Genomic DNA, 16,741 nt, shown 5'->3' with positions numbered 1-16,741 from the left:
AACTAGCCTGCAACTTCCACCGTCACTACGGCCACCCCCAAACCACCACCACTAACACTCCCACCATCACCATTACTGTTGCCACCACCTTGCCCCAGAAGAGTCCCCCACCCACATCTGAAGACTGGACAGGACTTTTAACTCTTCCCTCAATAGGTTTCAGGGCCATAAGCTCCCTGGCTGTGGGGCAGGCACATCCCATCCCCATTCTGCAGCCCAATACAACAAGGGCTTTGCTGGAGGCCACTTAGTGATAGGGAAGCTGGGCCTGCACCTGGCTGCAGGGGCAGATCTCTGGAGGACTGTGCTCACAGCTGGGCAAAAATCTTTCTTTTTCTTTGGTGGTCTTTTCTCTTTCTTTGGTGGTCCTGGGAATCACACCCAAGAACTCACGTGAGCTAGGCATTAAGCCACGACCCCAGCCTGACTCGTCCTTTCCTAAAGGGCATCTTTACGTTTGCCACCTGACACGGGGGCCTGGGAAGCCTGGGCAGAAGCCTGCAGCATGGACAAGCAATGGTTTCCAACTGCTGGGATTCTCCTGGCTGGTAAGTCAGGGACCCTGTCCTTTCCTACTCACCTAACAGGGAAGGGGAGCACAGTGGCTCCCACATCAGGGCTGTCTTTCCTCATCCTCCTGTGAGTCTGGCCTTAGCCAGCCTGGGGGATGCCAGAGTAGGGTCAGAGCCCCTCAGTCCATCAGGCTTGGGGCTCCCTGAGGCATTCAGGGTCACTGACTTGGTGGAGCCTGGCACAAGGCAGGCCCTGCCCAGGGCTCAGGGTACACCTATAGATAGGTGTGGTATTTGCTCCAGAGGCCCCTCTCCATCTAGGTCCCAAGAAGCATCCTGAGTGCTGAGACTGTGATAGGTTGTGACCCTGTCTGTGATAGGGGATCAACAGTGCTTCCAGCACCTTCAGGCTAGCCTGGGACTCCCAGGTCCTTTGAACAGACCAGTTGAGGGCCCAGGCTCCTGCTCCCACAGAGTTCTTGGGGCCCAGAAGACTTCCCTTGGGGAGGGGCCCTGTTGTGGGGTGGAATTGGGATGTGTTAGAAATAGCTTTAAGGTATTGGTATGATGAGAGAGAGAGAGAGAGAGAGAGAGAGAGAGAAAATGAGACAACACAACTCGGAAGTCACTGGGCAAGGTAAAATTTACTTCTGTAGAAGAGTGTGCAACGGACAAAAAGAAGTCTGGGAAGCAAGCACACTGGGTAGAAAGTCTGCTCAGGTTTTATCTCGAACGCAATTCTGTCCCTTGCCTGGATTAGGCAGGTTTCAGGTTCATAGTCTACATGGTTGGCTAATTGGAAAGGGGAAAGGTCAGGGAAAGGGGCTTTGGAGAGAAGTTCAAAAGTTCAGGTAAGCAGTAACTGTCTTAGATTATCAGTTCTAGAACCAGGGCATCTAGCAGAAACAGGAACTTGTCCAGCTAAGAAAAACATCCTTTGTTCTTAATAGAAACTTTTCTTAGAGTAAGCAGAGTCCATGAAGCTTATGGGAAGTGAGTTAGTGAGACTAACATAACATCTGTAACAGCAGTGGTTACTGATTAAATCCTTTCACAGAAAAGACTTAACCTAAGCTGATTTTTACAGATGGGAGGCAGAGAGACAGATTCTTAAGACCCCTCTGTCCTCACAGTGTCCCTTCCAGGGCAGGGGACAGGAGTCCCCCATCTCTGGAGGTCTAGGATCAGAGAGGGACGGTTATCTGTGAGGGTAGCTCAGGGTTGGGCAGCTGAGCTGGGCTGGGATTTGGGTATCCTCAGGCCCCTCAGGGAGGGAGGTGTCAGGAGGGTGAGGTCTGAGCGGCTGGGGCCTCACCTGTTTTGCAGCTTCCTTGGTGCTCTCTGCTTCGGTTCTACCCCTGCCTTCCGCTCAGCAAGGCAGCAGCAAGAAGCCATCACTACCACCTGGCATCCTGAGAGGGACCATCGGTGGCGTCCTTTCCTTGGATGCAGCTAGAGGCCAGGAGGCTCCTGAAGCTGTGCTTTTGAAGTCCCCCTTACAGTCTGCCCCCTTGGGAAGTACTGGGGCCTCGGGCAGGGCCACAACTGCCCCATCCTCCTCAGTGCTGACCAAGTCTATGACCCCCAGACCCCCTGAGCTTCAGCCAGAGTCCCCTGTGGCTGGCCCTGCAGAGGCAGCCTTGGCCCCTGGATCTCTGGAGATGGCAGCCATATTACTATCATCGGCTTCTCCTGTGCGTGGATCTGGGCAGAAGTGTAGCAAGTCCTCTGGGTTGTGTGTGACAGTCCCTGCTCCTGCCTCTGCAACCCTGAAAACTGTCACTCCTAGGCAAACATGGCAGCCAGCTGGAGCCCCCTTTGCCCCCACCTCTCTTGCGTCCATGTCTGGACCTGCCCACTGGTTATGGTATGTCTTGGGCAGGCACCCCTCCAATGCTAGCACCTCCGTATGGTTTGCAATGAGGCCTGGCCACTTTAGGCCAGAGACCTCCACACCTCTGACATTAGCTCCAAGGAGCCTTGGGAGCCCAGACCGACTTCCGTTTGCATCCACAGCTAACATACCCACAGTCACAGAGCCCCTGCCCTCTGAAGCTCCAGGGACATCATGGTTGGACAGGACCTCTGGGGCCCTCATAGTAGACTCAAGGTCATCCACAGATGCTGACACTTCCAGCCCAGGCCCAGGGCCCAGTGGTGCCACTGTGTTGTTGTTGCCCTCAGCAAAGCCACCGCCACAGCTGTCCTCAACCTTCTCCTCCCCACATCCCCCACCACCCATATCTTTGTCATTGTCACTTTCCCCACCACCACCAATATCACCATCCCCAGTACTAACCCCAAATTCCTCTGTCACTCCTGGAGCCAGGGGCCCTCTTAGTCCTGCTATGTCTGCCTTTGCACCCTCAACCGAAGACTTGCCCCTCAACACCTCCAGCTTTGCCCCTGCTCTGCCACTCCTGATGGTCCCACAGCCAGCCACTCTTCAGGGGATGGCCCAGCCTGTCCCTGCCAGCCCAGCCCACACAGCCATCCTCTCCCTCCAACACTCCTCCAGCCTTCCCTTGTCCCCACCTAGTTTTGGCTCCCCCAGGGTCCCTAGGAGTTCTGACCCTACCCAGTCATCTGCCCTGCCTTACCCTGGCCAGGACATCTTTTTCCAGGACTCAGTTTACTCCACCCCAGGACTTGGTCATGTGACACACTCTGTGACCTTCCAGATCATCAGTGAAGCCTTTTCAGCCACTCTCCAGAGCCCAGCACCCCTGAAGCGCTGGCTGCTGAGTGAGCACATTCGCCACCAGGTAGGGGCACCTGCTCCCCACAAAGGTCCATGGACAAATGTGCCCCCTCTCCACCTTCCTTCTGAGCACACTGGGGCCAGTGATGATGCTCACCGTCCAGGGTGTGGGCTCTCTGGGGCAGCTTACTAGGAGATCTGGGGTTGTCAAGGGAATGTATGAGCACCCCATGTGCTCCCGAGAGAAGGAACCTATGGAGCGAAGAACCTGAAAGTAGAAAACTGAGGAGATCTAGCAGGAAGTGGGGAGTAGATGTGGAGGAAAAAACCTTCCCAACGGGGAGACCTCGTTTCCTGGTCATGAGTAGGATCTCACTGTGTGGCCAGCTTGCTTTTCTCAGCCCAAAACTCCATCAGAGACCCAGGGCCCTGGCAAAGTGAGGCACAATTTCTACCTCAGATCTGGAACTATGGACAGGGGAGGTGCCCTGGCCAGGAAGTGCTGTTTCCTGCCTGTCATCCAGGGGCACCTCTGAGTCTCTGTCCATTGGCTCATTACTTCATTCATTTAGCTCATTCATTTCCTCTTACAACTCCTAGAGTGTGTATTGTACCAGGCACCATGCTAAGTGCTAGAACAACCATGAGCTCCTCCTGCCTTGGGGGAGACGGAAGGAATGATCAAACAAATCCAGGGGACTGTGATCATTATAAACTGTGTGCCAACAGGCTATGCAGATCACCAGGGTGATAGTCCCCGAGGAACTTAGGCATTTTAAGCAAGTACTCTACCATTCAGCCACATTCCCAGCCCAGGCTGACCTTGAACTCAAAATCCTGCTGCCTTAGCCTGCTAAGTGCCGAAATTACTGGCTTGCACCACTGCACCTGGCAGAAAGGGGAATTTTAACTGGGGTAGAGAGAAGGTAGTCAGGTGAAGCAGGGAGGAGTTTTCTAGGCAGATGGAACAGTGCATAAGGACCCTGAGGTGGAAGCACGTTGAAGACGCAGAGGGACCCAGGGATGGGGCTTCATGAAGGAGGATGATGGGGGTGGGGGGAGCAGAGATCCAGGTGGCAGGCCAGGCAGCAGCTGTTGGGCTACAAAGCCAAGTATGATTGCACTGGAGAGCAATTTTCAGCAGAGGGAAAGAAAGTGTGGGAAAATTAGGCCTAGCCCTGACAGTGTTAGCACCTTGAGGTCAGCAAAGGGTGACCGCAGTTCTGTGGCTGCTGTGTAGGGAGCAGCTTTGGGCAGGGCCTGGCAGTGTGAGGTGATGACTGCAATGGCCCAGCCAGGGCTGACAGAGGGGGAGAGGACTGTGTAGGAAGGAGTAGGGCCGGCCTCCATGCTTCTGCCTGTCTGTCCTCAGCTCCAGCCCATGTATCAGGAGGCCTTCCCCAACTTCAAGGGCGTTGGTGTCCTGGTGTTTGGGTAAGTGCACCTAGTTCTCGGGGAACCCCTGACCCCAGCTGATCTGTGTTTTTGCAGGGCATTATCCCATCCTACCCAGCCCTGCCTGCTCCCCTATGTCCAGAAGCACCCCTAGGGGCCAGGAAGAGCCCTGGACCAGTGAGCAGAGGCCCATGTCTGGCTCCGTACTGGCTATGCTGTGGGACCTCAGCTGACATTCTGCCTGCTCTATGCCTTGTCACAGCTGCAGGATTTAAACAGTGACATTAAGCATGTCTGATTGCCAGAGGGAAGACAGGGGCAGCAGAAGCCCCAGGCAGCTTGTGAAGGGAACAGGGGCACTGGATGTGTAAATAGATGTGAACAGATGGGTCAGGACTCTGTTTCTGAGCCACAGGGAAAAGAATATGAAGGGGGAAACCCAAGGCCAGATTTGGTAGTGGCCAATAGCTCTGCAATTTAATGAGCTCAGTGGACCAGAAGCCTCTTGGTAACTTCCTCCCAGTGCAGGAATTTAGTTTTGAACATTCCCAGTGATGGAGAGCTTGCTATCTCTCAGTCCGTGGTCCCAGCTGGTTGGAAAGTTTTCCATTTAATGAACTGAAGTCTCTTTCTATGACTTTCCTGCCCTGGGCCTGAACCGAAGTTTTATCTCCCCACCCCTTGGGGTGGCACAGCACAAAACAAGTGCTCAAGGGAAGAACAAATATTATTCTGCTTGTTTCCAGATCTTTCCCAAAAAGCTCCCTGCAGAGGCCAAGCTACCTTCACAAGACAGGGCCAAAGGGTCCATTCCCATACATTTCAGAAATTCGCCAAACCTATCTCCTCCCTCTCTCCAGAGCCCCTGCTCCTTGTGATGTAGCCGAGGGTATTTTTCTCAGCATTGCCTGAACTAGCATCCTAGGAGCTCATGGCCAGCTGCAGTCTGGCTGGGTAACCCTGCCCCAGGCTCTCTCTGGGTGGGTTTCAGTGTTCCCATGACAGCCAGCTTGTAGGGGTGTCCCAGAAAGCTTGCTTTCACACAGCACCTGCTCTGTGCCCTCCTGGCTGTGTCATTCAGGTCTCACAACAATCCTCTAAGACAGCGCTATCATCCCCATCTTACCAAGGAGGCCATGAGTCCAGGAGGGTCACTTGACCTGCTTTGAGTCCTAGACGGAGGTCCCTTTCTGTTCAGCCAGTGGCTACCCCTGTAGACTTCCCTGCCTCAGGACATTGACTGCTCCACTAGCTGGGCCCACCTTGCCGCACATGGTTCCCAGTAAGGACGTGGTTCTGCCCTTAGACCCGGCTCTGCAACTGTGAATGCCTCTCTTGTGTTCGGGGGCCAGCCTGGCCCCTCTGCCCGCAACATCCTCTGGATTCTGTACCGCAAAGTGAAGGCCTCCAGGTGGATGCTGGGGAGCCTGACCCTGGCTGAGAACAGCCTCGCCTCTGACGGTGAGTCCCATCCCCACTGTCCCCTGCCCCATGCTTCCTCACCTGCTCACAGGGAACATGGGGTAGGCTTCCTGGAAGGGTCTACTTCTTCCTTGACCCTGAAGCAGGTTGCAGCGGGAGAGGGGGCTCCTGGGGCCTCCCAAATGCCCACCTGTGGCTCTGCAGGGTCCAGCCTGACCGACCTGGCCCTGGAGACCATCAGAATCTGCTTCACATCCATGAGACCCTTCCTGCCCCAGACCTTCCTACCTGGTTCTGAGCCCTTTGTCTTACTGGAAAAGCAGATCCTTCAGTTGGTGAGGTGGCCTTCCGCCTGCTTCTGGGGTCTGAAATGCTCACCCTGCCTCCCTTGACAGCAGGCCTCCGTGGTACCCGTGGAGGTGGCACCAGCTTGACAACATGGGGGATCACATGGTCTGGCCATTACCAAACACCCCCGGTTAGGAGGCTATTCAAGGGAGGCTCTCGGGTCCTGCCTCACCTAGTCCCAAGCCTGCCCCTGCACCACTCTGGGTCTTGGGAGAGGCAGTCCCTGGACCCCCCTGACCTCCAGGACTCCCTGCAGGTCACACCTCTGGTGTCAGAATTCTATAAGATGCATCCCCAAGAAGGACCCCTGATTCTCTTCAGGTGGGTTGTCATATGCCCCTCCATCCCACCCAGCCTGCTCAGTTTCTCTTGGGGGAAGAAGGTGACAGCTCTGGCCCTGAGCCAGAGACAGGATAGACAGGAGGAATAGGTTTGGGGACCACCTGGGGGAGGACTTCATCCCAGATACTCCAGCTGGAGCTCTGCCCTGGAAGGTAGGGAGCCCCTACACCTGTGGGAAATGCCTACTTCTAGAAGCATATGGTGGCAAAGAGCCTATGACCTCTGTGCTGTCCTGTCCCCTAGCAATGTGAACCAGTGGGTGAGTGTTTACATGGAATACAAATTCCACAACCCCATCCCTACCCACCTCCGAGGCCTGGCTGACTACCTGGCTCACAGCATTAGGGAGTCCACCCTCCAGAAATCCAGCATCACGGCCAACGGTAAGTCAGTCTGGGACAGTGGGTCAGCAGCGTCTTACCTGTCTGGGCTTCACTGTCCCCTCTAGAGATTGGCCACAGCCACTTTCAACATTAGGGCTCATGCGCTGAGGCCAAGGGGGAAAGCTAGGCTCAACTCACTAAGATGGAGTCCAAGTCAACTGTCCCTTCATCCTCAGCAAAGTGGCAAGGAAGCCTCAGGCTTGTGCCATCTAGAAAGACAGGGTTCAGCAACCAAACTAGAACCACTCAGACTCCTGCAGCCACAGCCTAGAGTTGCTCTGGAGGCCCCTCGGTATGGAAAGTACACGTCTATGTTAGAGCCAAGCCCAGCTGCCTCCCCACACCCGCAGCCTCCTCCAGCTCTGCCCTTGTGCTGTTACTGCTCCATCTTCCAGGTACCTACGGCCCCAGAGTGCAGCAGGGCTGGAAACACCGTATCTTCTGCTCCCTGGGGCACCTGCCCTTGTGCATCTCCAATCCCAGGGGCCCACAACACATGTTAGCCAATAGTGGAGCCTTCACTCACCCTCAGCTAGGACTGTGTTGTGTGTCTACAAGCCCCTGTCCCGACCCCTCCAGGGGAGGACAGCAGCTTACACTTCTCCCACCAGAGCAGGGATAGGAAAAGAAAAAACCCTAACAGCTGAGGTTACATGATCACCAAGCTCTCCGTCTGTCCTGCTGTTGATTCTGAGTAAGTAGGGCAGGTGTCATTATTCCATCAGATAGGTTAGGACGGGGCCGGCCAAACCCCAGATATAAAGGGCCAGGCAGGAAATATTTTCTGCTCTGTGCGTCATCAAGGTCCTCCCTTGTAGGGAGAACGACAGGTCAACAAGTGAGCCTGGCTAGGTGCTAGTAAAACTTGGACATGGAAATATGTGAACCTCATAACTTTAATATCATGACATAGTCTAGTGTGACCTGGCATGGTGGTGCCTGGCTGTGATCACAGCTACTCGGGAGGCAGAGGTAGAAGGATCACAGTTCAAGACTGGTCCAGGGCAAAAACAAGAGACACTGTCTGAAAATCAAAGAATGTAAGGACTGGGGTCATGACTCAAGTGGCAGAGCAAGTGCAAGGCCCTGAATTCAATCCCCAGTAGTGCCAAAAAAAATAAAAGAATTCTACTTTTTACTCAGTAGGCTGAGGCAGGAGGATCACAAGTTTAAGTCCCGCCTGGGATACTTAATAAGACTCTACTCTTAAAAATGTAAAAGCCAGCTGGGCACTGGTGACTCATGTCTGTAATCCTAATTACTCAGGAGGATCACAGTTCGAAGCTAGCCCAGGCAAATAGTTCGCAAGACCCTATCTTGAAAAAACCCATCACAAAGTGGGATAGTGAAGTGGCTCAAGGTGAAGGCCCTGAGTTCAAGCTCCAGTACCGCACACACATACACAAAAAAGTAGTAAAAGCCATTCTTAGCTCATGGGCCACGCAAAAGCAGGCAGCCAGGGAACAGGCCTTTGGACAGAGTTTGCTGACCACTGGATGGGAGCAGTGGGGCTTGGGCGTGAGCCCCGTTCCTGGGTTCTCTGGGCAACAGGACCCCTGGCTGATGTTACTACCACGGCTCTAGGGGAGAAGGCTGACCTGGCGCTGTACGAGATGTGGCTCCTGATACCAGGTCAACCCTTCACCAAGGCCTTGGAGGACAAAACCAGCCCTGATTTCCAGGAGCATCAGCAGCAGCTGACAACATTGGTGAAGGGGGAGAGAGAGGGGTTCAGGGGGTGAGGTTGGGCCAGGCTGAGGCACAGCTGTGACCTTTTTCCTCCTCTCCTGACCCCAGCTGACCATGGTCCTCAGGCCTCTGCAGAATTTTGCCCAAGTGGTGGTGGAGGAGGTCTGGTAAGTCCTTGGCTCTGGGTGGTGGGCAGGAGGCAGGAAGAGATGACATCTCCATGTGCCTCCACATCACCCAGCCCCCTAAAGCCTGTGATGGTCCTTCTCCCAGGCCGGAACCACTGACCGCCAAAGTGGGTGCCACCTTCTTTGGGGCCATGCCAGCAAAGGCCCTCATTCAGGAACGTGTGCGCCAGGCGTTGTCCTTTCTGCGGGAGGCTGAGGGCCTCTGGGTAGAGATGTTCATCCCAGAACTCAGTCAGTGCCTCTCCCTCCTGCCCTTGGCATGCTTCCTTCCAATGCCAGTGTCTTCCATCCTTCTGCCGCCTCCTTGGGCTCACTGCCTTCCCTCCCTTCGTCCTGCACACAGCCCCCCATGGCCCAGGCCTGCTCTGCCTCTTCCCCCTGCCTCCTCCTGGGAGTCTGCAGGCTAGGCCTCATCTGATAAGGCCACGGGTTACATGGGAACCCACTGTTGCCACAGCCTTCCTGCTCTCTTCTTGCTCTCCAGGTACCCCTAGCTCCTCAGCTTCTAGTCAGCCTGGCGCCCATGTCCCCAGCTACGCGTTTCTCAACTTGAACCTCCTGCTTGCCACGCTCATCCTTGTCCTGGTGAGTGTCCAGCTAGGCAGGAATTCCTTCCTGGGAGCAGTCTAAGCCTTTGAGTCAAACATAGGGTCAGGTGCCTGCTGTCCACCTAAATGTGGGATTTATAGCCAGGGCCCTGTAACCTCACCCTTCTTGTCCCAGGTGCTGAAGTAGCAGGCCTCCTCTGGAGTGTCCAGCCTGGGGGACCAAAGCTCTACCACAGGAGTGGTGGCACACTGTAAGGTATGGAGGCCCCTCCCCAGTCAGGCAATTGGTGGCCCTGAGGAGATGGTGTTGGGAGTGAGGGGGGGGGTTCCCTGCAGGCCCTAGATGAGGCTCCAACTCGGTCTTCCCTTTGTCTCTTGTCTGCTCTTTCCTCTGTTCCCAAGAGCTGGGTGGGACTAAGAAGATGGTGGTAGGGTGCATTCAGTCATTCCTGACTCCTGGCTTTTGATTCTTTTCTCTATCTCCAGGTACCCTCATGTGCTGCTCCTCCCTTTACTAAAATCTGAACTCCATGCCTCTGCCCTCTCCTTGCCCAGGGCTTCCACAGACAGTGCCTGAACCCCAAGGAGTGAGGCCACAGCCCCAGCACCTCTGCCTTGTGCCAGGAGCCCAGAGCAGAAAGGGCAAGGCATCAGCCCAGGTGGCACAGCAAGGAGCCTTCTTCCCAACGACTGGACTCTCAGGCTCCCCTCCCCAACCTGCCCCCACAATGCATAAAGTTGGGGAAAACACACGCTGCTGTTTTCGTGTCTATGCCAGTCGGGCCATCCCCAGATGGCCTTTCCTCCTTTCCAAGAGCTTGTTCAGAGATGAGGCCAAGGCCCAGAGCCTCCCTGCAGGGCAAACAGCTAGAGCAGTGTGGGCAGAGTGGCTCAAATGGTAGAGTGACTACCTAGCAAGCATGAGGCCCTGAGTTCAAATCCCAGTCCCACCCAGAGGGGGGGAAAAAAAAAAAGGAGGACTGACTTTCATGGCTAGTTAACCCTAGACTAGAGGGCTCACTCAGAGGATGGTGGCTGAGAGGAGGACAGGCTGCCACACAGTGACTCCGAGGCAATGAGGTGTAGGATCTGCCAGAGAGCATGGGAGGCTTCCGGGCAAGCAACCCTGGCAGAAGGTCTTGGATCTATGCTGACCCAGGGACCACTAACCAGCTGTGAGGGGGAGGGCAGGTTGGAGCCCGGGGAGGAAAAGGCTTTTAACCCAGAAAGCTCCCAGGCACATTGGTGCAGTGAGGTGGTGGTTATGGGGCTTTGAACACATGAGCCTTGCCCCAAAGTTCCCCTACCTACAGGAGAGCTGGCAGGCCCAAAGAAGGGACCCAGGGGCTCAGAGCATGGACTCACTTGGCCAGAGATGGGGGCCAGCACCAAGACACCGAACAGGGTGGGCAGAACGATCAAGGCATCAGGTTGTTATAGCCGTTGGGGCCTTCTGTAGAACAGGGAAGCCTCTCACAGCCCTGAAGGGCCCCTTCGCCCATCTCAACACCTGGGAGACCTGGAAATACGCCACCCTACTCTCCTGATCACATGCCTCCCCAGGAGGGAGCATTGTGTTCTCTCCAGCCGCTCTCACAGGAGCTTGGGCAGACCCTCCCTTTGTCAGGCTGTGGGTTCCAGGCCCTCCACAAACCAGGCTGGCTCAAGCCTCATACAGCTGAAGCCTTGTACACAAATGGGGTTCAAACATATCCACTGAACACGGTAGGCTTCTGGAAGTGGCACACACCCCAGGCCTAAGAACCCATGGGGCAGCGTGGCCTGTGCCAGTGTGGTACATTTCTACATGTAACACATAAGGAGAGAGGGTACACTTGGAAAGAGGGGCTGCAGGACAGCACAGGGGCCTGGCCTGAGGGCAGAGCTTGCCAGCTCCCCATACAGATGGGTGACTCTTTCCTGGAAATGGAATGGGGTATTCAGGATGCACCTCCACGGCCCTCCAGCAGTGTCACACAGCTTATCATGGCAACCCTGGAACAGAGCAGCCTCTTTCTCCAGCTGAATAAGTAAAGGTACAGAGAAACCAAGGCTCACACCCAGGCCCTGGGCCTCAGCTCCAGGCCAGGTGCAGTGCCGCCCCAGGGCTCTTCTGGTCCCTCCTCTAGGATGGTTCCAATGAACTCTGAGCACTCGTCATACCCATGACAGAGACCAATTCTCCATGTCCTACTGCTGGGAAAGGGAGGCAAGGCACAGAGAGAGGACTTGCCCAAGGCCAAAGTGACAGGGTGAGACCCCAAACCCTGTCTGACTCCAAAGCTACATTCACAGCCACCACACCACATGACAGGGGTGTTCCTAGGTTCTGACCCCCAAAAGTGGGATTTTGCTTCTTCCTCCTCCAGCCGTGGGTCAGAGCATGCAGCCCCTCCTTTGGAGAGGCCCCGGTCCAGGGTCCTTGAGGGGCAGGAGGCCAGGAGTGCACTGTGAAGCTTATACTGTGACACCCACTGGAAACCTCAAATCTGCACCTGGCGTTCAGGGTCAAGGCTCAGCCCTGTTGCACCTGTGGGAGGTGAGACAAGCACAGGGGCACCCCTGCTTCCAGTCCTCCTGGGGAGGAAGGAGGCAGGAGGCAGGTCACTGGCCTGTCTTCCTCCACTCCTCAAGCCCCAAGCAGGGACAGCCACCCATAAGGCCAAGGACCAGAGAGAGAACTGAAGGGGTCCATGTAGGCCCCAACAGTGAGCATGACCCCTGACCAGCCCAATCCCAGCCCTAGACATACTGGGCCAGCCACATCTCTAGCAATGGCCAGGAGACGTGATATTCCCCAGTGGCTCTATACACCTCTCGTTGAGGACAGTCAAGGAAACACACAAGACAGTCATGGCCAGCAAAGAGCCAGGGAGGCACAGGAGGTCCCAGGCCTGGCCCCTTGAGGACGGCAGACTGAGGAGGAGTGGTTATTTTCACTGACCAGTCACAGTGAGGACACACAAGTCCACCACAGGTTGGCCCAGGGTCATCAGCACCTGAGGACTGTCTGCCCAGGCCTGGCTTTGTCCTCGGGGCTCTACCTGGGACCTGTGGATGCCTAGACCCTGCCCTGAAGTCAGCATGGTTGGAGGGAGGACACTATGACCATATGTGGTCACCTAAGCATGGGGCAGGAGAGTGTCATGCCCAAAAGAGACCTCAAGGGCCAAGAGCTTAAACAAGTGAGACGCCAGTGACATTTGTGCTAGGGAACATCCACCTAAGTCAGATCCTATGCTGACCCTGGGGAGCAACCCAGAGTCTGGGCAAGATGACATTCAGCCTGGGACACCCAGAAAGGCAGGGTCCTGGAGACAAATCTGCCAAGAAGATTGGTCCAAGCCGGGCACCGGTGTCTCACACCTGTAATCCTAGCTACTTAGGAGGATTGCGGTTCAAAGCCAGCCTGGGAAAATAGTCCACGAGACCCTATCTCAAAAAAACCCTTCACTAAAATAGGGTTGGTGGAGTGGCTCAAGGTGAAGGCCCTGAGTTCAAACCTCAGTACCACAAAAAAAAAAAAAAGCTCCAAGACAAGAGGATGTACTGCACCCTGGGATCTCATAAGGGGAGAGAGAGGTGTCTGAGAACCTCTAGAGGCAGGCAGCACCCTGCCCAAGAGCAGCTGTGAACTTAGGAACACCCTGTCTGGCTTAAACCATGCATGCAGTCCTGACCCCATTACTCCTCCATGGGAGAAGGGGGCATCAGGGAAGGCAGGACTGGGAGACTGCTCCCACCCCAAGTTGGTGCATGTCTTACCAGACACATAGGTGACATTTTCCACAGCTGCCCGGTAGACCTGGTAGTGCAGAGGGAGAGAAAGCTGCATCTGGGTGAGGAAGAGCCAAGGTCCCACTCTGCCCTACCAGTATGCTGATCTTGGGCAAGCTGCTTTGTTTGGGCCTGGGGGAGTCACAGACAGGGAAGGGCCAGGTTGAGAAGGCCTACCCTAGAGCTGCCCATGGGGAGGACAGCCCACGGGCCCTGGCATTAGGACCTCCGATCCTCCAATTCTGCTCCCAGGCGAGGCTGCTGGAATGCCATGCTTCCAGACCAGAGTCCATGGGAGGTGGAGGGGTGCACCTGCTCCTTCAAGATGTTCAGTTGGGTTGGGATGGCTTGTATGGTCATTAGGGAGTTGATCGAGGGATCATAAAAGTGGTGGGCAGCTCTTTGTGTCCCAGGGCCAGGCTCCTGCCAGGCCCCCAAGCCAGAAGGGTGTTGGGAAGGACCTTAAGCTAGACTACACGGCCATCTTGAGCCAGGACCTGAGCTCTACATGGCTACGGCAGCTGACACGAGGCAACCTTCCCCCTGACTCTTGGGATATCAATTCTGGCCTAGAAGCCACGTTAGGTAAGCAGGGGGTAATCATGCATACAGCAGGGCCCAAAGGAAGTAGGGCTCTGGCTTGTCCTGGAAGCCCAGTCTGGGCCAGGGATTGTGTGCAGATGGGACAGTTGGGGGCCAGGAGTTACACTGTCTGGTCCCCGTCTAGACCTTTCTATTCCATCTTGAGATACTACATGCACTGGTGCGTTCTGGTTGCCATGGTGCCAAGGAGGTCCAAGTTGGTGGGCAGAACCTGCCCTTGGACATTTATCAGCTTTGCCCCCCAAGACTGACCTCTGGCCACAGTGAGTAAGTATGGCAAGAACCCAACTAGCGGATGGAGGCCAGGGCAGGGGGAGGTCTCCCCAGCCTGGAAGATGCTTGCGATGTAGTGGGGGGATTAGGCTGGACAGGGTCTTCCCAACCCCTTGAAGCCAAGATGACAAACCAGAAAAGATTTCTAGGCAGCTGGACATGGAGGATGGCATGCACCTGGGCTGAGAAAAGGTAGCTAAGAGGGAAGCCTCAGCTTGGTGTCCACTAGACATGACAGCTCTGGTAAGGGCTGTTCTTGACTCTGCCCTTAAGAGCTGGGGTCATGGCAGAACCATTCTAATTAACAGAGCAGGGATAATTGCCTCTCACATGGGCCACAAGAAGATGCAAAGTCTCACAAGCAGGTAGATGGGCTGTACCCTAGAAGGAAAGACCAGGGTCATGTCATGCGTACTTCCTTGAGGAGGGAGGGTGACCAGACAGGAGTCCCAGCCAGCTGCCTTCCACCCACCCCACCCCAGATCTCCTCCTACATAGGTGATGCACACAACGCAGGTGTGGAGAGGGATCCTGGGGCCTGAGGTAGTCAGGCCTGGGGCCCCAGTTATAGTTTGGGTATGAAGCTCCTGGCTTCTGACAAGTGATTGGATCATGCCGGCTCTGACCTAATTAATGGATCAATGCCCTGATGGATTCGTAATTTGATGGCATTATCGGGAAGTGGTGAAAACATTCAGAGGTGAGGCCTAGCTGGAGAAAGGAGGCCACTGGGAGCTATATCTTGTTCTGGGTCCCTCTGTGTCACTGTTTCCTGACACCCAGGAGGTGAGCAGCCTCCTCTACCAAATGTTCCTGCTACCATGATGTTCTGCCTCATCACAGGCCCAAAGCAATGGAGCCAGCCATTGGCTCACAATAGACACTGCGAGCCAAAATAAATCTTTGCTCCTTTAAGTTGATTTGCTCAGGTATTTTATCACAGTGATGAAAAATCTAACACAACACACTACCTGGCCATGGTCAGGCCATGCTTGTCCACCCTCTCAAGACATGGTCCCCAATTTGAAGGTACCTTGGTCCCAGGACTGGAGCTGGACCCCCCTGAGAGGAAGGAGACACAGTTGGGCTGGGACACAGACCTCCCAGACATCAGTGGGGCTTGGGGTCTGGCAGCTACGGAGAACACAGAGGGGCCCTAGCTTAAAGAGGGATGGAGCCTGCTTAACCACACCTGCCTCTGGGATGGGGAGCTCCACCTTCTGGTCAGACCTGAGCCAGTCTCTCAAGTTCACAGCCCAAGTTCTGCATACCTAGAAGGTATGCAGAAGTGCTGGGCACTCCTCTCCACTGGCTGTGACTTCAGGACTAGTCTCCATGAGCCTGAGGGAAACTGACTGACGGTCCCAGCAGCCAGGGGAAGAGCTAGGTCTCAGTGTGGGATGCCAGGTAGAAAACGGCATGCACTGTGCCAGTACCCCAGGCCTGAGCCCCTCTGCCCAGGAGACCTGAGAGACACTCCTGCTACCCAGCTGGGAGCCAGGGCCTGGTGCCGCGGAGCCTCTCAGCTTGAGAGGACAAACCTGGGGTCATTACACCTCTGCCCAATGCCTTGTGTCCAGGCTATAGAAGGGAGAGCCATCAAAAAGAAAGTGACTGTGGGTATGGATCCCCCAGCAGTCAGGGGCCTTTGGGGGATAGAGACCCCCGGGGGTGACAGAGAAGTGGCCTGGGCTGTGCCCACTGAGGTCCATGGCACTAGGCTCCTGAGAAGGCCAGTCCCAAAAGGACTTCTTTGAAAGCCTCAGTGCCTCCTCTAGAAAGAGGGCCCAGCTGAAGGCTCAGAGCCACATCTGAGGGGCAAGCTTTGGGGCCACAGGGAACAAGGCCTTCTGTTGGGACTGAAAGTGAGTCTGGTGCACATGGATGCCATCAGCTATCTCCTCACCAGCCCTGAAGAACCCTGGAAGAGACAAGGCTACCGGGGTATGGGGCCAGCAGTTCCCAGGAAGGGGTCTAAGCCACGTCCCAGCCAAACAGCACTCACAAAATCAGACAGTGTCTCCAAGCTGGCAAGACCTGGAAGGTGCAGGGTTGCCAGAGGCTGGGGACCTGGGATAGCTACTAGTCTGGAAGGCCACATTGGGCTTAATATCAGACAGATCCGGTGAGGTCTTTTTCTTTAGTACTTCAGTAGCTGGGGACCCTTGCTGCCCACTGGGCTTGCAGTGTTTGTGCGCAGGGGTGGGGAAGACATGGCCTCTGGAAGCTGTGGTCTTGGTGTGTCTACAGGGCCAAGGGGTAACAAACTGAGGTGTGGCAGAAAAGCCTGGGTGAAGCCACCCCAGTTCTCCAACATAGGAGCAGTGCGGACCCTCACGAGAAGGAAGGCAGGGGCCCAGGGGCTGTTGGAGAACCGGGGCCTCCTTGAGCAGGGGCCACCTTCAGGGTCTCTGGCCTGCTTACACAGCTGGCAACCAGGCCTTGCTGAGGGCACTCTGAGAGCAAAAACTGAAGTCCAGTGTTTGTGCTGCAGGGCCCAAACCAACGCTTGTCTCCAGGAGGGGGGCTTGGGCCTGGGAGGTTTATAGGGTTTGAGAAG

General features: G+C 55.5%; 1 protein-coding gene across 1 annotated transcript; it reads left to right on the top strand.

The window, feature by feature from the left end:
* Positions 1-505: 505 nt before the first annotated feature.
* On the top strand, positions 506-15,341 carry LOC109694131 (taste receptor cell protein 1). The gene is made up of 13 exons (XM_020175889.2): positions 506-548; positions 1,839-3,277; positions 4,586-4,647; positions 5,915-6,069; positions 6,235-6,365; positions 6,635-6,699; positions 6,964-7,103; positions 8,688-8,812; positions 8,901-8,959; positions 9,066-9,211; positions 9,465-9,565; positions 13,719-13,890; positions 15,211-15,341. Exons 1-13 carry the CDS (start codon positions 506-508, stop codon positions 15,339-15,341), a joined length of 2,769 nt encoding a protein of 922 aa, XP_020031478.2.
* Positions 15,342-16,741: the final 1,400 nt, after the last annotated feature.

The sequence above is a fragment of the Castor canadensis genome, chromosome 19 (assembly GCF_047511655.1).
Source record: "Castor canadensis chromosome 19, mCasCan1.hap1v2, whole genome shotgun sequence".
NCBI lineage: Eukaryota > Metazoa > Chordata > Mammalia > Rodentia > Castoridae > Castor > Castor canadensis.
The sequence above is the reverse complement of the archived record's forward strand: the minus strand, read 5'-3'. Positions and strand labels throughout refer to the sequence as shown.

What these genes read in the sequence shown, in the direction of transcription:
- LOC109694131 (XM_020175889.2), top strand. Translation starts at nt 506, where the DNA reads ATGGACAAGCAATGGTTTCCAACTGCTGGGATTCTCCTGGCTG. An exon ending in GAACAGCCTCGCCTCTGACG is followed by an intron (nt 6,070 to 6,234) that starts GTGAGTCCCATC and finishes GTGGCTCTGCAG; the next exon opens with GGTCCAGCCTGACCGACCTG. An exon ending in AGCAGCAGCTGACAACATTG is followed by an intron (nt 8,813 to 8,900) that starts GTGAAGGGGGAG and finishes TCCTGACCCCAG; the next exon opens with CTGACCATGGTCCTCAGGCC.